We start from the raw sequence: 14,019 nt of genomic DNA, 5'->3' as shown, positions 1-14,019 counted from the left end.
GTTGGGTGTTTTGCCTGCATGTGTGTCTGTGTACCGCTTGCATGCCTGGTGCCTGTGGAGGCCAGGAGAAGGTGTCAGATCCCTTAGAACTGGAGCTGCAGGTGATGGGAGCAGCCAAGCGGATGATGGGAACCAAACCTGTGTCCTCTGCAAGAGCAGTCAGTGCTCTTAACCACTGAGCAGTCTCTCCAGCCCCAAACATTTTATCATGTACGGCTCTGATTTTTCTACAAACAAGTTACACTGCTGTTTGTCGTTTGCTCACTAAGCCTCGAGCTGGTTTTTAGGTACTAGGGGCACATCTGTTGGGTGTGGGGGCAGCTGTTGTTCTAATCAGACTTCACTCTCTGAAAGCCCACTCTTCTTCCAGCCAAGCATCTGGCTTGTCCCTGTGATAAGCACACCTCAGAAGGGAAGGGCACACTCCTAGTTGTTTCTGGGCCCTCTCTGGGCCAACTTGAAGCAAAAATTTTGCAGAAAATTCTGCACTGTGTACCTGATCCTACCTCCACAGTGTTCTCCGCTGCAGCCTCCAGAGCTGGAATGACACAGCTCATGCTTAGGAGCCAGTGTGTGCTATGGGAAGCTTCAGTAAATGCCCTGTGAAAAGAACTGTCCTCCACCTGCCCTCCACACGAGGCTCCCCAGGCTGCCTGTGCAGCTGCTTCTCTGCCTCACCTCTGGCTGCTGGCCAGCCACACCAGCCAGCCCCACTCCCTGCCCCTGCAGTCAGAGAGCCTACCCTTCTTCCTGCTCCAGACATCCACGGGCACCCAGAAACATCCAAAACTGAGGACAAAGGACAGCCTCTCTCCTCTTCTTGGGCCTCTGCCTTTAGAGGAAGGTCCCAGCGGGGATACTTGTGAGGAGTCACTCTTTGAGCTTCTGGCTGAAAGAGGTATAAAAGTACACTGTGTACATGTATGAAAATGTCATAAATCCATCATTTTATGTAGCATTAAAAACCAGTATAATAAATGCATTTCTAAAAATGAAAGTAATATCAAAAATGAATTTTAAAAAAAACTGCTTTGCTGGTCAGTGTGGGGAATACAGCTTTGTATCCTTCACTCTTTGTAAGAGCTTTAGATCCTGTGATAAAAGCCATTAGGCTCACTGTAGACACTCAGAAGTGCTGAAGCCATTTCTGAGCTCTAAGTATCCTGAGTTCTGAGGACTGTGCCTGCTAGTGTGTCTCCTGGTGGTAGCTTACTTCCCAGAGAGCTCCAGTTGGGCTCCTGCATAACCAATGACTGAATTCTTAGCTGTGTGGTGACCTTCTGAGCCATCCGATTTTCATAATTTTAGCTTTGTATGTGTTTGTTTGTTTGTTTGTTTGTTTGTTGTACTGTGGTTTGAATGGTAAATGGGCCCCATAGGCTCATGTGTTTGAATACTTGGCTCCCAGTTAGTGGAACTGTTTGGGAAGGATTAGGAGGTTTGGCCTTGTTAGAGGAGGTGTGTCGCTGGAGTGGGCTTTGAAGTTTCAAAAGACTCGTGCCCATCCTAGCATGCTCTCTGCCTCCTGCTTTCTGGTTGAGATGTGAGCTCTCAGCTGTTTGTGCTGCCATGTCTTTGCCCTGACCCTCTTGTACCCCAAGACCAAGTAAATGCTTTCTTTAATAAGTTGCCTTGGTCATGGTGTTTTATCACAGCCATAGAAAAGTAACTAAGACATGGTATTTCCTTATTACACAGTGCCCCTTTACAGAGTCCAGGACATCCTAGAACTCAAATTTGTGATCCTTCTTCCTCACTCACCGAGGTGCTGGGATTACAAGCATTTGAGGCCAGCCTGGACAACATAGGGAGACCCCACCACCACCTTATTCCTATTTCAAAAATAAGAATAGAGGCTGGAGAGATGGCTGGGTGGTTAAGAGGACTGGCTACTCTTACAGGGGACCCAAGTGTGACCTCCTACCCACCTGGTGCCTCACCACCGTTCTTAATTGCAGTCCAGGGCACTTGACAACCTCTTCTGGTCTCTGGAAGGACCAGGCACTCCCCTGGTGTACATACATGCATGCATGGATGCAAAACGCTTATACACATAAGATGAATAAGTCATACATGAAATCTTTATGGGGCAAAAATAGCAATCACGAATTCATGAGAAGCAGAAGCATTTGCCCTCAGCACCCACCGCTGCTCAGTGCTTATCCTCATTCTGCTGGCAGCCTCTTCACACATTTGGAGCTCATTCTGTCCTCCCATTTTGTTCAGCCGATAATTAGATGAATTGATGGCATTGGTGCTTTCAAGTTTGCTGGTTCACTGTTGCTCCCATACGCCCAACCTAATTCTTCTGGTCCCAGTATTAGACAGGACCAACCAGAGTCCTCAAGGGCCTCCTTTTCCCACAGTGCCTGTGACTCCTGCTGTAGTCCACACAGGTCTGCACAGAACGCCAATCCTCTCTTTCCTCTGCAGCGCCAGGGCGGTTGTTGTTCAGTGACAGGTAGAGAAAGGGTGGAAGGTACGCCCTGACAGTCTCAGGGAGAGGGTGGCAGGAGGCTGTGTAGTCCCCACACTCTGTAATGCAACCATGGACTTCACAAGGAACAGTTTTCTTTGCTGTCCTGTGGCAGGCTCATGAGGCCACTTTCCCGCTGTCTGAGCAGGCTGCCCACCAGAAACCAGCACTATGGACAGTAGCTTGCTGGTCAGTCCCAGGCCTCCACAGCTGCCAGCCAGTTTTGGCTGCTTCAGGCCCGGTGGCCACCTTCCACTTGTCTACCCCACTTACTAAGAGCAGAAAACTTTTTTCAGTGTGCTGTGTAGCCGTTTGATTGTAAGTTGCATTAACCTCCTGGACCAGTGCCAGGTGCTCGCTGGATGTCTGATGCTATCTGCAGAGACTTCAGGTAGAAACTGGAACTCTCGTTGAACTTCTGGGGTAATAAAATTATTACAGTTGTACCCTACGTCTGCTCACTGACTTCCTGTGGGTTTTCACCGGATCACATGACTGACAGCAGACAGCCCTGGTTATGCTTGGTATATCCACGTCTCCCCGCCACATCAGGCTCCTGCTTTGTCGCTGAGCTGAGCGCCCGGATGTCCCACTGTGGTAGGTTGATTTCACTGGCGTAGATTAAAAAAAAAAAAAAAAAGTTCCAGCCTCACTTGAGAGGCTAGCATTACCTCTGGCTCCAAAACTCAAAACAACAGGGTTGTCGTCAGTAGCTTTGGACAAAGACCAAGCTTCAAGCTTCAGAGATGGTTTTTCTCTCATTTTGGGACCAAGCCACAGGCCAGGGATCTTGAAGAGGTGTGAAAGCCAGGGCTCTAACCAGAGCCCCCTGGGCTGACATAGCCAGCTGCTGCCTGTGCTGGCTAGGACCAGAGCAGCTTCCTGTCCTAGCTGGCAGCCCCCTTGTTCCTCTCCAGCAGCTATCCCTTCCCAGAACACCAGCAGTCTTCAGGACACAGTAACCCAAACGTCACTGGCAAGAGCCACAGGGGAACCTGAGAAGGCCAGAGAGGCAGAGTGTGGGAGAGGAAAGACAAGCACTAGGCTGAACTCGGAGTGGCCACTGGCCCACAGCTGGACTGCAGCTGCCAAGTAGCTTTGTTGGCGTTGTCAGGGATGAAGACACTCCCCAGCGAGGAAGCTGGATGTCCCTCAGCCACACAGGATGGCATTGTTGTTCTTCATAGGCTTGCAAAAGAATGTAAAGGGAAGGATGACTTTTTCTGGCCTGTTGATTTGACTCTCAGACATGACATTTCTTGGACTGCATCCTGACAAAATGTGTCCCTGGTGTCTTTAGCTCTAAATAAAACCTTTTGTCTTTCTTTCCCTTGGCTCTTGACATCCTGAGACATCCCAGAGAAGCACATGGTCTTACGAATATCTGTTCAAGTCTCTATAGCTAGCCAGACAGGCAGGGGATGAGGGGCATGGTAAATACGGTGCAGGCTCAGCTTGTGCACCTGTACACACAGGCATCGGGCTGGCTGAATAGCATTTGCAAACATACAACTTATACCCATTATCTGCCCCTGCAGAGTCCTCAGTCAACTAGGCTTACAAATAACTCATTCCAGTAGAAGGGACTTTACCTTGTGCTTTTAATTGTTTGCCTCATGTCACCAGCCTGGAAAATGGGTCTCGGGTTTTCTTGCTATTTGTACATCAGTCCTTTATGAACCATGTAAGTGATCTGCTGGTGAAGATTCCAGAAAGAACTCAGGAAATAAAAGTTCAGTTATTCACTCAAGGAGAAAGACAGCAGACAGACAGAGAGACAGCGCGCTACGCTGTGCTCTAGCCATGTGCACCGTGTCCGCCGTGTCCAAGCTTCTCGCCAGTGGCAGTGCCTTTATGTTGTCATGTGGTTCTGCTTCCACCCTCTGTTTCCTGTGACTTGTGGTGCACACTCAGGAGACTACAGTTTGGAAACACTGTAAAATGATCAGTCAGGTCTTCACCAGCCCCGTAGGCCACTTAGCCATAAGTGCCCAGCCCACAGAGCCACTCAACAGAAGCTTAGTATGGTCTTGGTCATATACAGTGAGGAGAATTAGCCTTGAAGACCATCAGTTGAATGCCCAGGGCAGGTGAATGATACCAGGAACATTAATATCTGCTGGGAAGGCTAGCTGTATGAAGCCTGTGCCTGCTTCTCCTTAAAGTTACAGTGGAGCCAACCAGCATGGCGGGGCTTTGGCTGTTTCTCAGTAAATTGTTTACTTCAGAGGAGAGGGACAATCCCCGCTTTGTACCTTTGTAGAGTGAAACAGATTCCAGTTTGTAACTATTGGTGTGATAGACCACCCAGGGGTGCTGGCTGGCCTATTATTTCCACAGCCTCCCGATTTCAGAACTGTCTTGGGGACACACACACACACACACACCAAAATCAGGAGAGCCACAGATCTTTCCAGCACTGTGAGGGCAGTCACATTTGGTGACAGCCAGTAGCTTAGTTTAGTACTAGCTCTTGTCTTACTGTCTGCAGCTCAGCTAGAAGGGGATTCTGTGTGAGCACTTTCAGCCTGGTCAGACACAGACAGTACTCTCCCAAAGATCAGCTCATGTCCCCTTCTAAGACCTTCTCAGGAAACCTCCCCAATGCATCACTGTGTAGAAAAGAGGCCTCATACCCTTGAGTCATTTTTGTTTGGTTGATTTGTTTTGGTTTTTGGTTGTTGTTTGCTGTGGTGGTGTGGTTTTATTTTGTTTGTTTGTTTGTTTGTTTGTTTCTTGAGACAGAGTCTCTCTCTGTAGCCTTATCTGGCTTTAGAACTCAGAGAGATCTGCCTGCCTTTACCTCCCAAGTGCTGGGGTTAAAGGTGTATGCCACCACATCTGGCCCTTGAAGTCAATTCTAACAACAACAAGGAAAAAACAAAACAAACAAACAAAACCCTATGCTGCTTAATGGCTTCATTGCCACACAGAAGTGCAAAGCATTGTAAGGGGCAGTAGTGTGCCAGGTTTGCCCAGAGCTGGTCCTGAGTGGTACCTAAGAGAACCGAAGTTAAGCGCAGTGGAGAGTGCCTAAACTTCTGATGTTCCTTTTCCTACTGACCTTGCCTGGTCAGTCAGGCAGCAGGCTCTGTGTCCTTGAGGCAGGCACAGGGCCCTCTGACCCTGGCTGACCCTTCTGTTAGGGGGGTGGTTTGGCCTTAGCAGACCACTGTGCTGTCTGGTCCCAGGCTGCAAGGGAGCAGTCCTTAATTGGTGCATGAGGACAGCGGCTTGGTGGTGCCTCCTGGCAGTGTCCTGTTGCTGCAGACTTTCCACAAAGATTGCCACTGCAGTGGTTGGTACTTGCCCATACTCTGGGGCCAATCAGTGAAGACAGCCCAGCAGATAGAAGTAACTGTGGCCCGTGGCAGTGAGTCAGGCCAGAGTACCTCCTCAGTAAGGACACGCCATATGCTTTCAAAATGCAACTCAACTTGCCCAGCCACGAATGCTCTCTGTTCAACTCACTTCCTCCTAGAGCATTCTGGAACCCTGGGATCTGGCACATGGGTATTTTCAGTCTGCATTATTATGTTATTTCAAAAGTCTGTGTGTGTGTGTGTGTGTGTGTGTGTGTGTGTGTGTGTACCCAAACCTCCTAAATTGTGGAATTTCCTAAATTGTGGAATCACCCAGCTAGCACCATTTTAGTTCAGACCAAAGTTTCCACTTCCCCTAGGGAACCACGGGGCCCCATTCTGAGAGATGGGGGCCACTGTACAGGGCATTCTCTTTATGTCCCACTCTTCTTCAGACCCCCTCAAGATTGCCAAGACCGTAGTCCAGAGTCCAGGGATCTTTGTGTGGCTTGGGCCCAGACACTAGTTACTAGTGTTGACACTTCCTTCTTCCTTCTAGAGCCACCAAGGTAGCATGACTTGTGCTTTCCACTCCATCTGGCCATGCCGTCATGGCAGGTCCTGCAGCATCTTCCCTTTCTCACTCCTTGGCTGTTAATATTCACTGTTGTCCCCACTGATACTTGTCGCTCAGAGAGTGCACTTCCTGAAAGAGCAGGAACTGCTACACCCTTATGCCCAGCCCACGCAGGCCTCCTGGCACCAAGCAGCAGACATTCGAGTAAACAGATGTGCTCCGTGATAAGATTCTGGAGGTGATAGGCCTCTCATATCTGTCTGTGAGTCCAGGGCATGCTTAGTGCTCAGTGCGTGGAGATCACCTCACTGACGCAGCCTGTGACCCCGGGAGCCGGGAACGCCCAGCAGCACTCTGGGATGCTGGCTGTGGGTGCACGCAGATGCCTTGTTCCCGCCTCCTTCGGGCCTCCACCTACATCCTAGGACCCGGCTTGTCCCTGCTCTCCCCACCCCGCCTGCAACAGGGATTACCACATGAACCCTCCATGGCTGAGGGAAAAGGCTAAAAGGCTTTCAATAAACCCCAGCTCTCCTCAAGCTGCAGGGAGAAGTTCCTCTGCCCCAGGTAGAAATCACAGTTTGAAGCTAAATCCTGATGCTGTGGCACAAGGGTGCTACCTCAGGCCATAAGCTACCTGCTCAAGAGGCCGTGGAGAGTGTTCCAGGGTCCTGGAAGACCTACAGAGCCTGTGCTGAGCTTTCCACAGCCCTGACAGGGAGGACCTCAGCCTCTCTGTCCCTAGTAGGAGGAGGCCAAACAGAGAGACAGATGCTTCCTAGCTGTGACCACACCTCCCCCTTCAGCTCATGGCTCAGGAACTTTCTTTAAAATAAATAAATAGAAGGATCACTTTATTGTAAAGACTTTATTACACAGCCCGATGAACAGAGCCACTCAGAGGAGCACTTGCCCACACCCAAAGCCTATATGTGAACTTTATACAATCAGAAGAACAACATTGAGAATGAGGAAAGAGTCTCACCTCCAAAGTGACCGCTCCTCAGGACAGGATCTCTCAAGAAGAGCCAGACCTTGACCCTGAACGGAGAGAGGGTATTTACCTGTCTGCCACCCAGCAGAGACCTGCTTCTTTTGACCTCTTCCCCTCAGCAAACCAGCCAAGGTCATTATATTGTTTGCTATGGCCACAGTCATCTTAATTAGGGTTACTATTGCTGTGCTAAAACACTAAGACCAAAGCAAGTTGGGGAGGAAGGGCTTTATTTCACTCACAGTTCCAAATAACAGTTCCTCATCAAAAACAGTGAGGGCAGGAACTCAAGCAGAGCAGGAGCCTGGAGGCAGGACCTGATGCAGCGGTGCTGCTTACTGGCCTGCTCCCCATCACTTGCTCAGTTTGCTTTCTTATAGAACCAGGACCACCAGCACCACCCACAATAATGGCCCTCCCCCTTCAGTCACTGATTAAGAAAATGCCCTACAGAGTCGGGCATTGGTGGTGCATGCCTTTAATCCCAGTACTCCAGAGGCAGAGGCCACCCTGGTCTATAGAGCAAGTTCCAGGACAGCCAAAGCTACACAGAGAAACCCTGTCTCGAAAAATCCGTAAAGGCCGGCCCACAGTCTGATCTTATGGAGATGTTTTTTTAATTGAAATTCCCTCGTCTCTGATGACTGTAGCTGTGTCAGGTTGACATAAAACCAGCCAGCACTGCAGCTAAGTTATGTTCTCCCAGAAGCCATCTGACAATGTGAAAGGCCTGGTTTCCCAGCCTGTAAGTGCTTAGGGAAGGAGCTTGCTGTATGTACACCACTGCTTTTGCCTGTACATAAAAAGTCATCTTGTTCTCATTGCAGAAATTTCCAGAACTGAAATTCAAATATGTGGAAGAAGAGCAGCCTGAGGAGTTTTTCATCCCTTACGTCTGGTCTCTGGTCTACAACTCGGCAGTAGGCCTGTACTGGAACCCACAGGACATCCAGCTGTTTGCCATGGATGCTGACTGAAGCGGGACACAGCCACGCCACCCCCAGCCCAGCAGCTCTGCTCGTTACTTCATGTCTAGGAGTTGAAGCAGACAGACTGCCCGGTGTCTTCTGCCACAGGGTCACACACACACACACACACACACACACACACACACACGTATGCTTCCTCACACACTGTGATTATTGGGAAAGCGCTGCCACGTAGCAGCAGGTCACTGAGCTTTGACTGTGCGGCGGGGGTGCACAACAATAAACAGGAAACTTGCTGTTCAATGTGTGACTTATTTCTCAACCTCTAAACCCTAAGTCTAGAGCTTCAGGATCCTGGTACCTTAGGCACTACCAGACACAACAGTGCACGCCTTTTTTCCTTTTTTATTTATATTTTTATTAATTACAGTTTATTCACTTTGTTTCCCACCCGTAGCTCCCTCCCCTCCCAGTCCCACCCTCCCCTCTTCTCCCATGCCCCTTCCCCAGTCCACTGATAGGGGAGTTCCCCCTCGCCTTCCTTCTGATCCTAGTCCATCAGGTCTCATCAGGAGTGGCTGCATTGTCTTCTTCTGTGGCCTGGTAATGCTGTTCCCCCCCCCTGAGGGGTGTGATCAAAGAGCAGGCCAATCAGTTCATGTCAGAGACATTGTTTTTAGCTTTATTTTACTTTTTGTGTATGAGTTTTTTACCTATGTGCAGGCCTGGTGCCCACAAAGGACAGAAGAGGGTGTCAGACAGGAACTGGACTTACAGAGGGTTATGAGCCACCATGTGGGTTCTGGGAGCAGAACCCAGGTGCCCCTAAGCACTGAGCCAACTCTCCAGCCCTGCTTGTCTCTTGAGACTCTCTCACACTGTAGCCCACACTGAACTGAATCTCAAGCTATAGCCCAGGCTGGCCTAGAACTCCCAGCAATCCTTCAGTCTCAACCTCCTCTGAGTGCAGGAATTATAGTTTTAAGCCACCAGACCCAGTGTGTGTGTGTGTGTGTGTGTGTGTGTGTGTGTGTATGTCCAGCACAAAATTTCATAAACACTATACCTGTTAACATGACACTAACCTTCCTCAAAGAGTTTAATGGGGGGGGGAGCTCCGAGCTGTGACCAGAATTCAGTTGAAGTGAAGCACAAATTGAGTTCATCTACTCTGTATTCTTCACTGGGGAAAGCTTAATTTTGAAAGCAACTTTTTCCCTTTAGCCAAGTTACTAGGAGAGCAATATATTAAGACAGTATTCTGTTTGAGATGAAGAATATGTCTTTCTCCCTGGTTCTGACTTTGAAAATATGTTTTGGGGCCCATGAGACTCACGAATTTGGTCCCACACACTCCCGGGCTGTGGCCAGTAGAACAGCAGGTGCTGGGGTTCTGTGGTTGTGCATTCCAGATGACAGTGTCAGGTTGTGTTCACCCCATTGGCCCGATAGAAGCAGCCTTTCCACCTGTGCCCATGCCCTGGGCTGAGGGCAGAGTCATCAGGGTTTGTAGCCCCCTGACTTTCAGGTGAGTGGGCAGTTCCTTTATCCTTTTCTGGAGTAGACGAAACTAGAGCCTTTCCTGGTGTGGTGGGCCCACGGTCGAGGGCAGCTGGCCTACTGCTGCCTCCATATTCCAGCTCCCTGAGAACGGTGGGTACTCTCACGCTACAACTCACTTGAGATCACAAGTACAGGGCTTTTCTCCCGGCACTGACTTCGTTCGCAGTCCAGCTGTGAGAGCGAGGCATCTTGGGATAGATTGATTGGCCTAGTTGGCGTTGGTGATGTGCATTAACTACATAGAGAAACAGTTGACAGCTTTCATTTGTTTTCAGTGCATTCTAATTTGCTTCTTTTTCTTTAGACAAAACGAAAGAAAAAATATGAAGGGTCACGTGAAGCATGTGCGTGTTTGGTAGACTAGGGGCTAGCGGGAGCACAGGACATCAGTTATAGGACTCACAGCTCCTGGAACAGGGAGTATGCTCCCCGCAGCCCACACACTGGGCCGGGCACGCTGCCAGCAAAACCTGTGTCGCAGCCTCCTGGCTCCAAGTGTCCTGAGCCCCAGTCTCAGTGCTTGCCCCCTACTGACCTTCTCTCCTAGCTCATGGGAAGAGGAAAGAGGAGGGAAAGGGAGGAGAGAATTGTTACTCGAGGTTTAGAAAGCATGAAGTCTAGTATCACAGATTCTGGTGCCTCTGGCTGCATTGTGGCTTTGTAAAAAGTATCACGGACTCAGAGAGAGAGAATGTGGAGAAAATAAATCTTACACCACCAGGAGCCTTCACCCTCTTAGACTGTCACAGTGGTAGTTAGAGCCCAGCATGTGTTGGAGACCACACGCCACAGCATATTCCAGACGGAAGTCACAGTGATGGGATATGCGCACAGCAGACACAATCACTGTACATGTTACACATGTTTGTCGGTCGAGCATGCATCAGGAGGGCTGTATTTAGATTTTGAACAAATTCCTTATTTAAAAAAATAAATTTATAGGTTTCCAAAACATCACACATCAGTGAAAACGTGGAATAGAAAGAATTTCTGTACCAGATTTGGGAATGGAGACAGGAAAACGTCAGCTCTGTCTGCCACACTTGAAGCTACTCAGAGACCTGGCACTTCCCACACTGGAAAGATGCACAGAAGTGTACCAAGAGACGAGTTCAAAAGTACGGACATTAGAATCCTTCACAGTAGTTCAAGACTGAGAACACCCGGATTAAGACAACCAGAAGAAATGTATACATAGGTGCCAGCACAGCCGTCCCTCTGTCAGCAGTTGCCTTTGCCTGGAAACAGTCACAGCAACTTGCAGAAGTAAATGCTCTGGAAGGTTAGAGTTGCCCTTGCTTGGCTTGCTGCTCCACCTGGCTGTTTTCCAAATGTCCATCCACCCAGGACCTGGAGGACCTCCAGGACCTAGAGGCGCTGTCCCTTTGTCTCCATTATCATTTGTTCCTTGTTTACTTATTCACTCTCATTCTTCAGAGGCTTTTGCTGACTTTTCCAGAAACTGCATGGTGTGAGATACAGAAACAGACCAGACAGAAACTGATTGGAAAATCCAGATGTCTCCTAGTAAACCAGCCCAACATGAGAGATTTGCAAATGCAAAGCGATGCCCCTTCCCTTGTGGGGATGCTTGCCTTTGTCTTAAAAATCATTCTTTGTGGAAATGTTTCATGGGTTCCTTGCTGTTATATTCTAATGAGTTAAACATTATTTCAGTTTAATTTATAATAAATGTACTGATAGGTGTAACCTATATGAGCAGATCTTTCGGAGGTGCTAAGTGATTTCTTCTGGTACCAAAGTATGTTGATCCCTGAAGCCTGGAACCTTTGAGCTCCAGGCCAGTGTCTGGGCAGATGGCTCTGGTTTCTGGCCTCCGCCTCTGGGTATCAGTGCTTACAGTGAAGGCTTAGAAACAGCATTCTGACCCAGTGTGGGGTGAGACAGAGCAGCCTGGCTTTGTGAGGTGAATTATAGTCAGAAGAATTATGAAGCTTGACCCTTGGCTCGCGAAGTCTGAATTTAGGAAATGAGTTCCCTCCACTTCTTCACACAGGGCAGGACTCGGAGGTCGCACTTGGGGTGGTGACTGCTAGTTGGTAGATCCAGGAGGAGGATGTTTCTGAAGCTGGCAAACAATGCCACTTGTTTATGTTTTTGTTGGTGGTTGGTTTTGATGATTGGTTGGGTTTTAGTTTGTCTGTCATGTGTGTGTGGGTGTGTAACAGGGTCCCAGACCAGGTATGGTGGTGTTCAGCTTTAATGCCAATGTTTAGGAGACAGAGTTGGTGGGTGTCTATGAGCTTAGGGATAGCCTGGTCTACCCAGTGAATTTCAGGCAGTCAGGGACTAAGTTACATATAGTTTATGAGTTTATGTGGGCGTCAGGAATTGAACCCATGTCCTCTGGGAGAACAAGCGGTGCTTCTTAACTGCTGAGCTATCTCTCCACCCCTTCGCCGAGGCCCTCCCAGCTACTTCCAGTCATGCTGGCCCAAGAGACACCTGTGTCTGGCAAGCCTATTAAATTTAAAACTCTAATTGTGCAGCTCTAAGTCTCTGATGCCCTATGGGATGGTCCAAGAGGGAAACAGGCAGTGGGACATAGGCAAGCTGGGGAACGCACTCAACCATCTCTCCATCACTCTCCAAGGAACCAAGGAGCTACCTTGCTGACCTCCCCCACCCCCCCCTACCCCCATGCCCTACACCTCAGCCAGGTGGTGCTGCTTAAGGACCAGGTTTGTGTGACTCAGATTGCAGGGTCAGCAAATCCTTCCGCTTTCTAGTGTCTCCTGTCACATGGGGCCTCCTGAGCCAGCGTACTTGAGGTCACTTGAACTGTGAGCTAGCACTGGCGTAGAGGATGTAAGCTCTCTGAGAACAGGGATGCCGGGTTCTGCAGGGCTGAACCCTGTGTGACGGCTGCCAGCAGCTTCGTTTCTGGGGGTGAGACGCACACAGCAGCCTACAGCCGGCATTTTCTTTTATGATAAGAAACTCTAGAAAGCAGCTGCTCTGCTTATCTAGTTTCGGTGCCTCTGCTTGTTCTGTCACAGGGAGGCTGCCCCAGGTCCTTGGGTAGCATCAAGGTGTGCTCTCATCCAGAGCATGGCTGGGCTGGGACCCTAACCTCTCCCTACCAGGAGTGGGACCCACCGCCACAGCAGGCAGGTCAGGACCCCATCGCCTTGGAGGCTGGGGAGTGCGGAGGAGAGTGGGGACCAGAGTCCAAAGAAAGAGGGAAGACAGTGGGCAGCAAGCAACATTCAGTGATGGAAGCAGCAGTCGGGCCGGCTGCCAGAGGCCTATTTGGGCATGCTTAGGGCCTACAGTTGGGTGAGGCTGCTCCCAACAAAGGAACAGTTCCCAGGACAAAAGCATGTCTGCCGTGGAAGGCCAGGAAGAGAGGAGCCCACACCATCCGCAGCCCTTCCCTTCCCAGCTCGTTCTCCTCAGGGGTGTGCACACAAGCTTCACACTACATACACACACAGACGCACATATATGAACTGCACACTGTACCCAAGCTGCATGCCACACCACACATGCACATACACACACACAAATACACACGTGAACATGCACACACGGGAGCTACTCAGCCCGTACATGCTTCTCCAGCTCCCAGACTCAGCTTAATAGGAAACAGGGTTTGGTGGGAACAAACAATTTATGACGACCCAAGCCCTAAAATGGAAACATCTGTCCCTGCCGTGGCTCAGCCGCTCCCCAGCTCAGCCTGGCTCCTGAGGGGCCCACCAGTCCCCTGGGGACAGCAGAATGGAGGAGCCCTCAGCCAGAAAGGTGCTTCCTGCTGTGTGCCCACCACTTCTCGGCCTCCTGCTTTGGCATACTGACCACTGAGGGCTGGGGTAGCCAAGGACGTTTCTCCTGGAGGAGTTGGGCTTCCGTCCTCCAAGAACCTCCTTGCTCTCCAGTTGCCTGTGCTTCTGCCTGCCCAGGTCCCGCCCTCAAGCCCACACAGCCCCAGCCCCATCTCCCTTGTGGTTGCTATATCTTTCGAGGCCAGGCACTTTCTGGGAAAGCCTTGCTTACAGCAGCCTGTCTGGCCTGGCCTCATGGTAGACACTGAGTGCCTGGGGCCTGTCTGTCCAGTGCATGACGGAGACAGGGTGCGAGGGGCAGGGCGGGCTGCAGGGGCCCCACACTGCCATATAAAGTGCACATCACCAGGTGCTTCCCAGATTAGAAGG

General features: G+C 50.1%; 1 protein-coding gene across 4 annotated transcripts in view; it reads left to right on the top strand.

Annotated features, from left to right (window-relative positions):
* Dym (dymeclin) overlaps positions 1–8,581 on the top strand; it is a 272,516-nt gene extending 263,935 nt beyond the window's left edge. For all 4 annotated transcript variants that reach the window (XM_060377040.1, XM_060377038.1, XM_060377039.1 and 1 more), the window contains one exon: positions 8,177–8,581. In XM_060377040.1, coding sequence (XP_060233023.1) covers positions 8,177–8,326 — 150 coding nt within the window. In that variant the 3' untranslated portion in view covers positions 8,327–8,581. The remainder of the gene's footprint in view (positions 1–8,176) is intronic.
* The last annotated feature ends 5,438 nt before the right edge of the window (positions 8,582–14,019 follow it).

This window comes from Meriones unguiculatus, chromosome 2 (assembly GCF_030254825.1).
Source record: "Meriones unguiculatus strain TT.TT164.6M chromosome 2, Bangor_MerUng_6.1, whole genome shotgun sequence".
Taxonomy (NCBI): domain Eukaryota; kingdom Metazoa; phylum Chordata; class Mammalia; order Rodentia; family Muridae; genus Meriones; species Meriones unguiculatus.
This window is presented reverse-complemented; position numbering and strand designations above follow the sequence as displayed.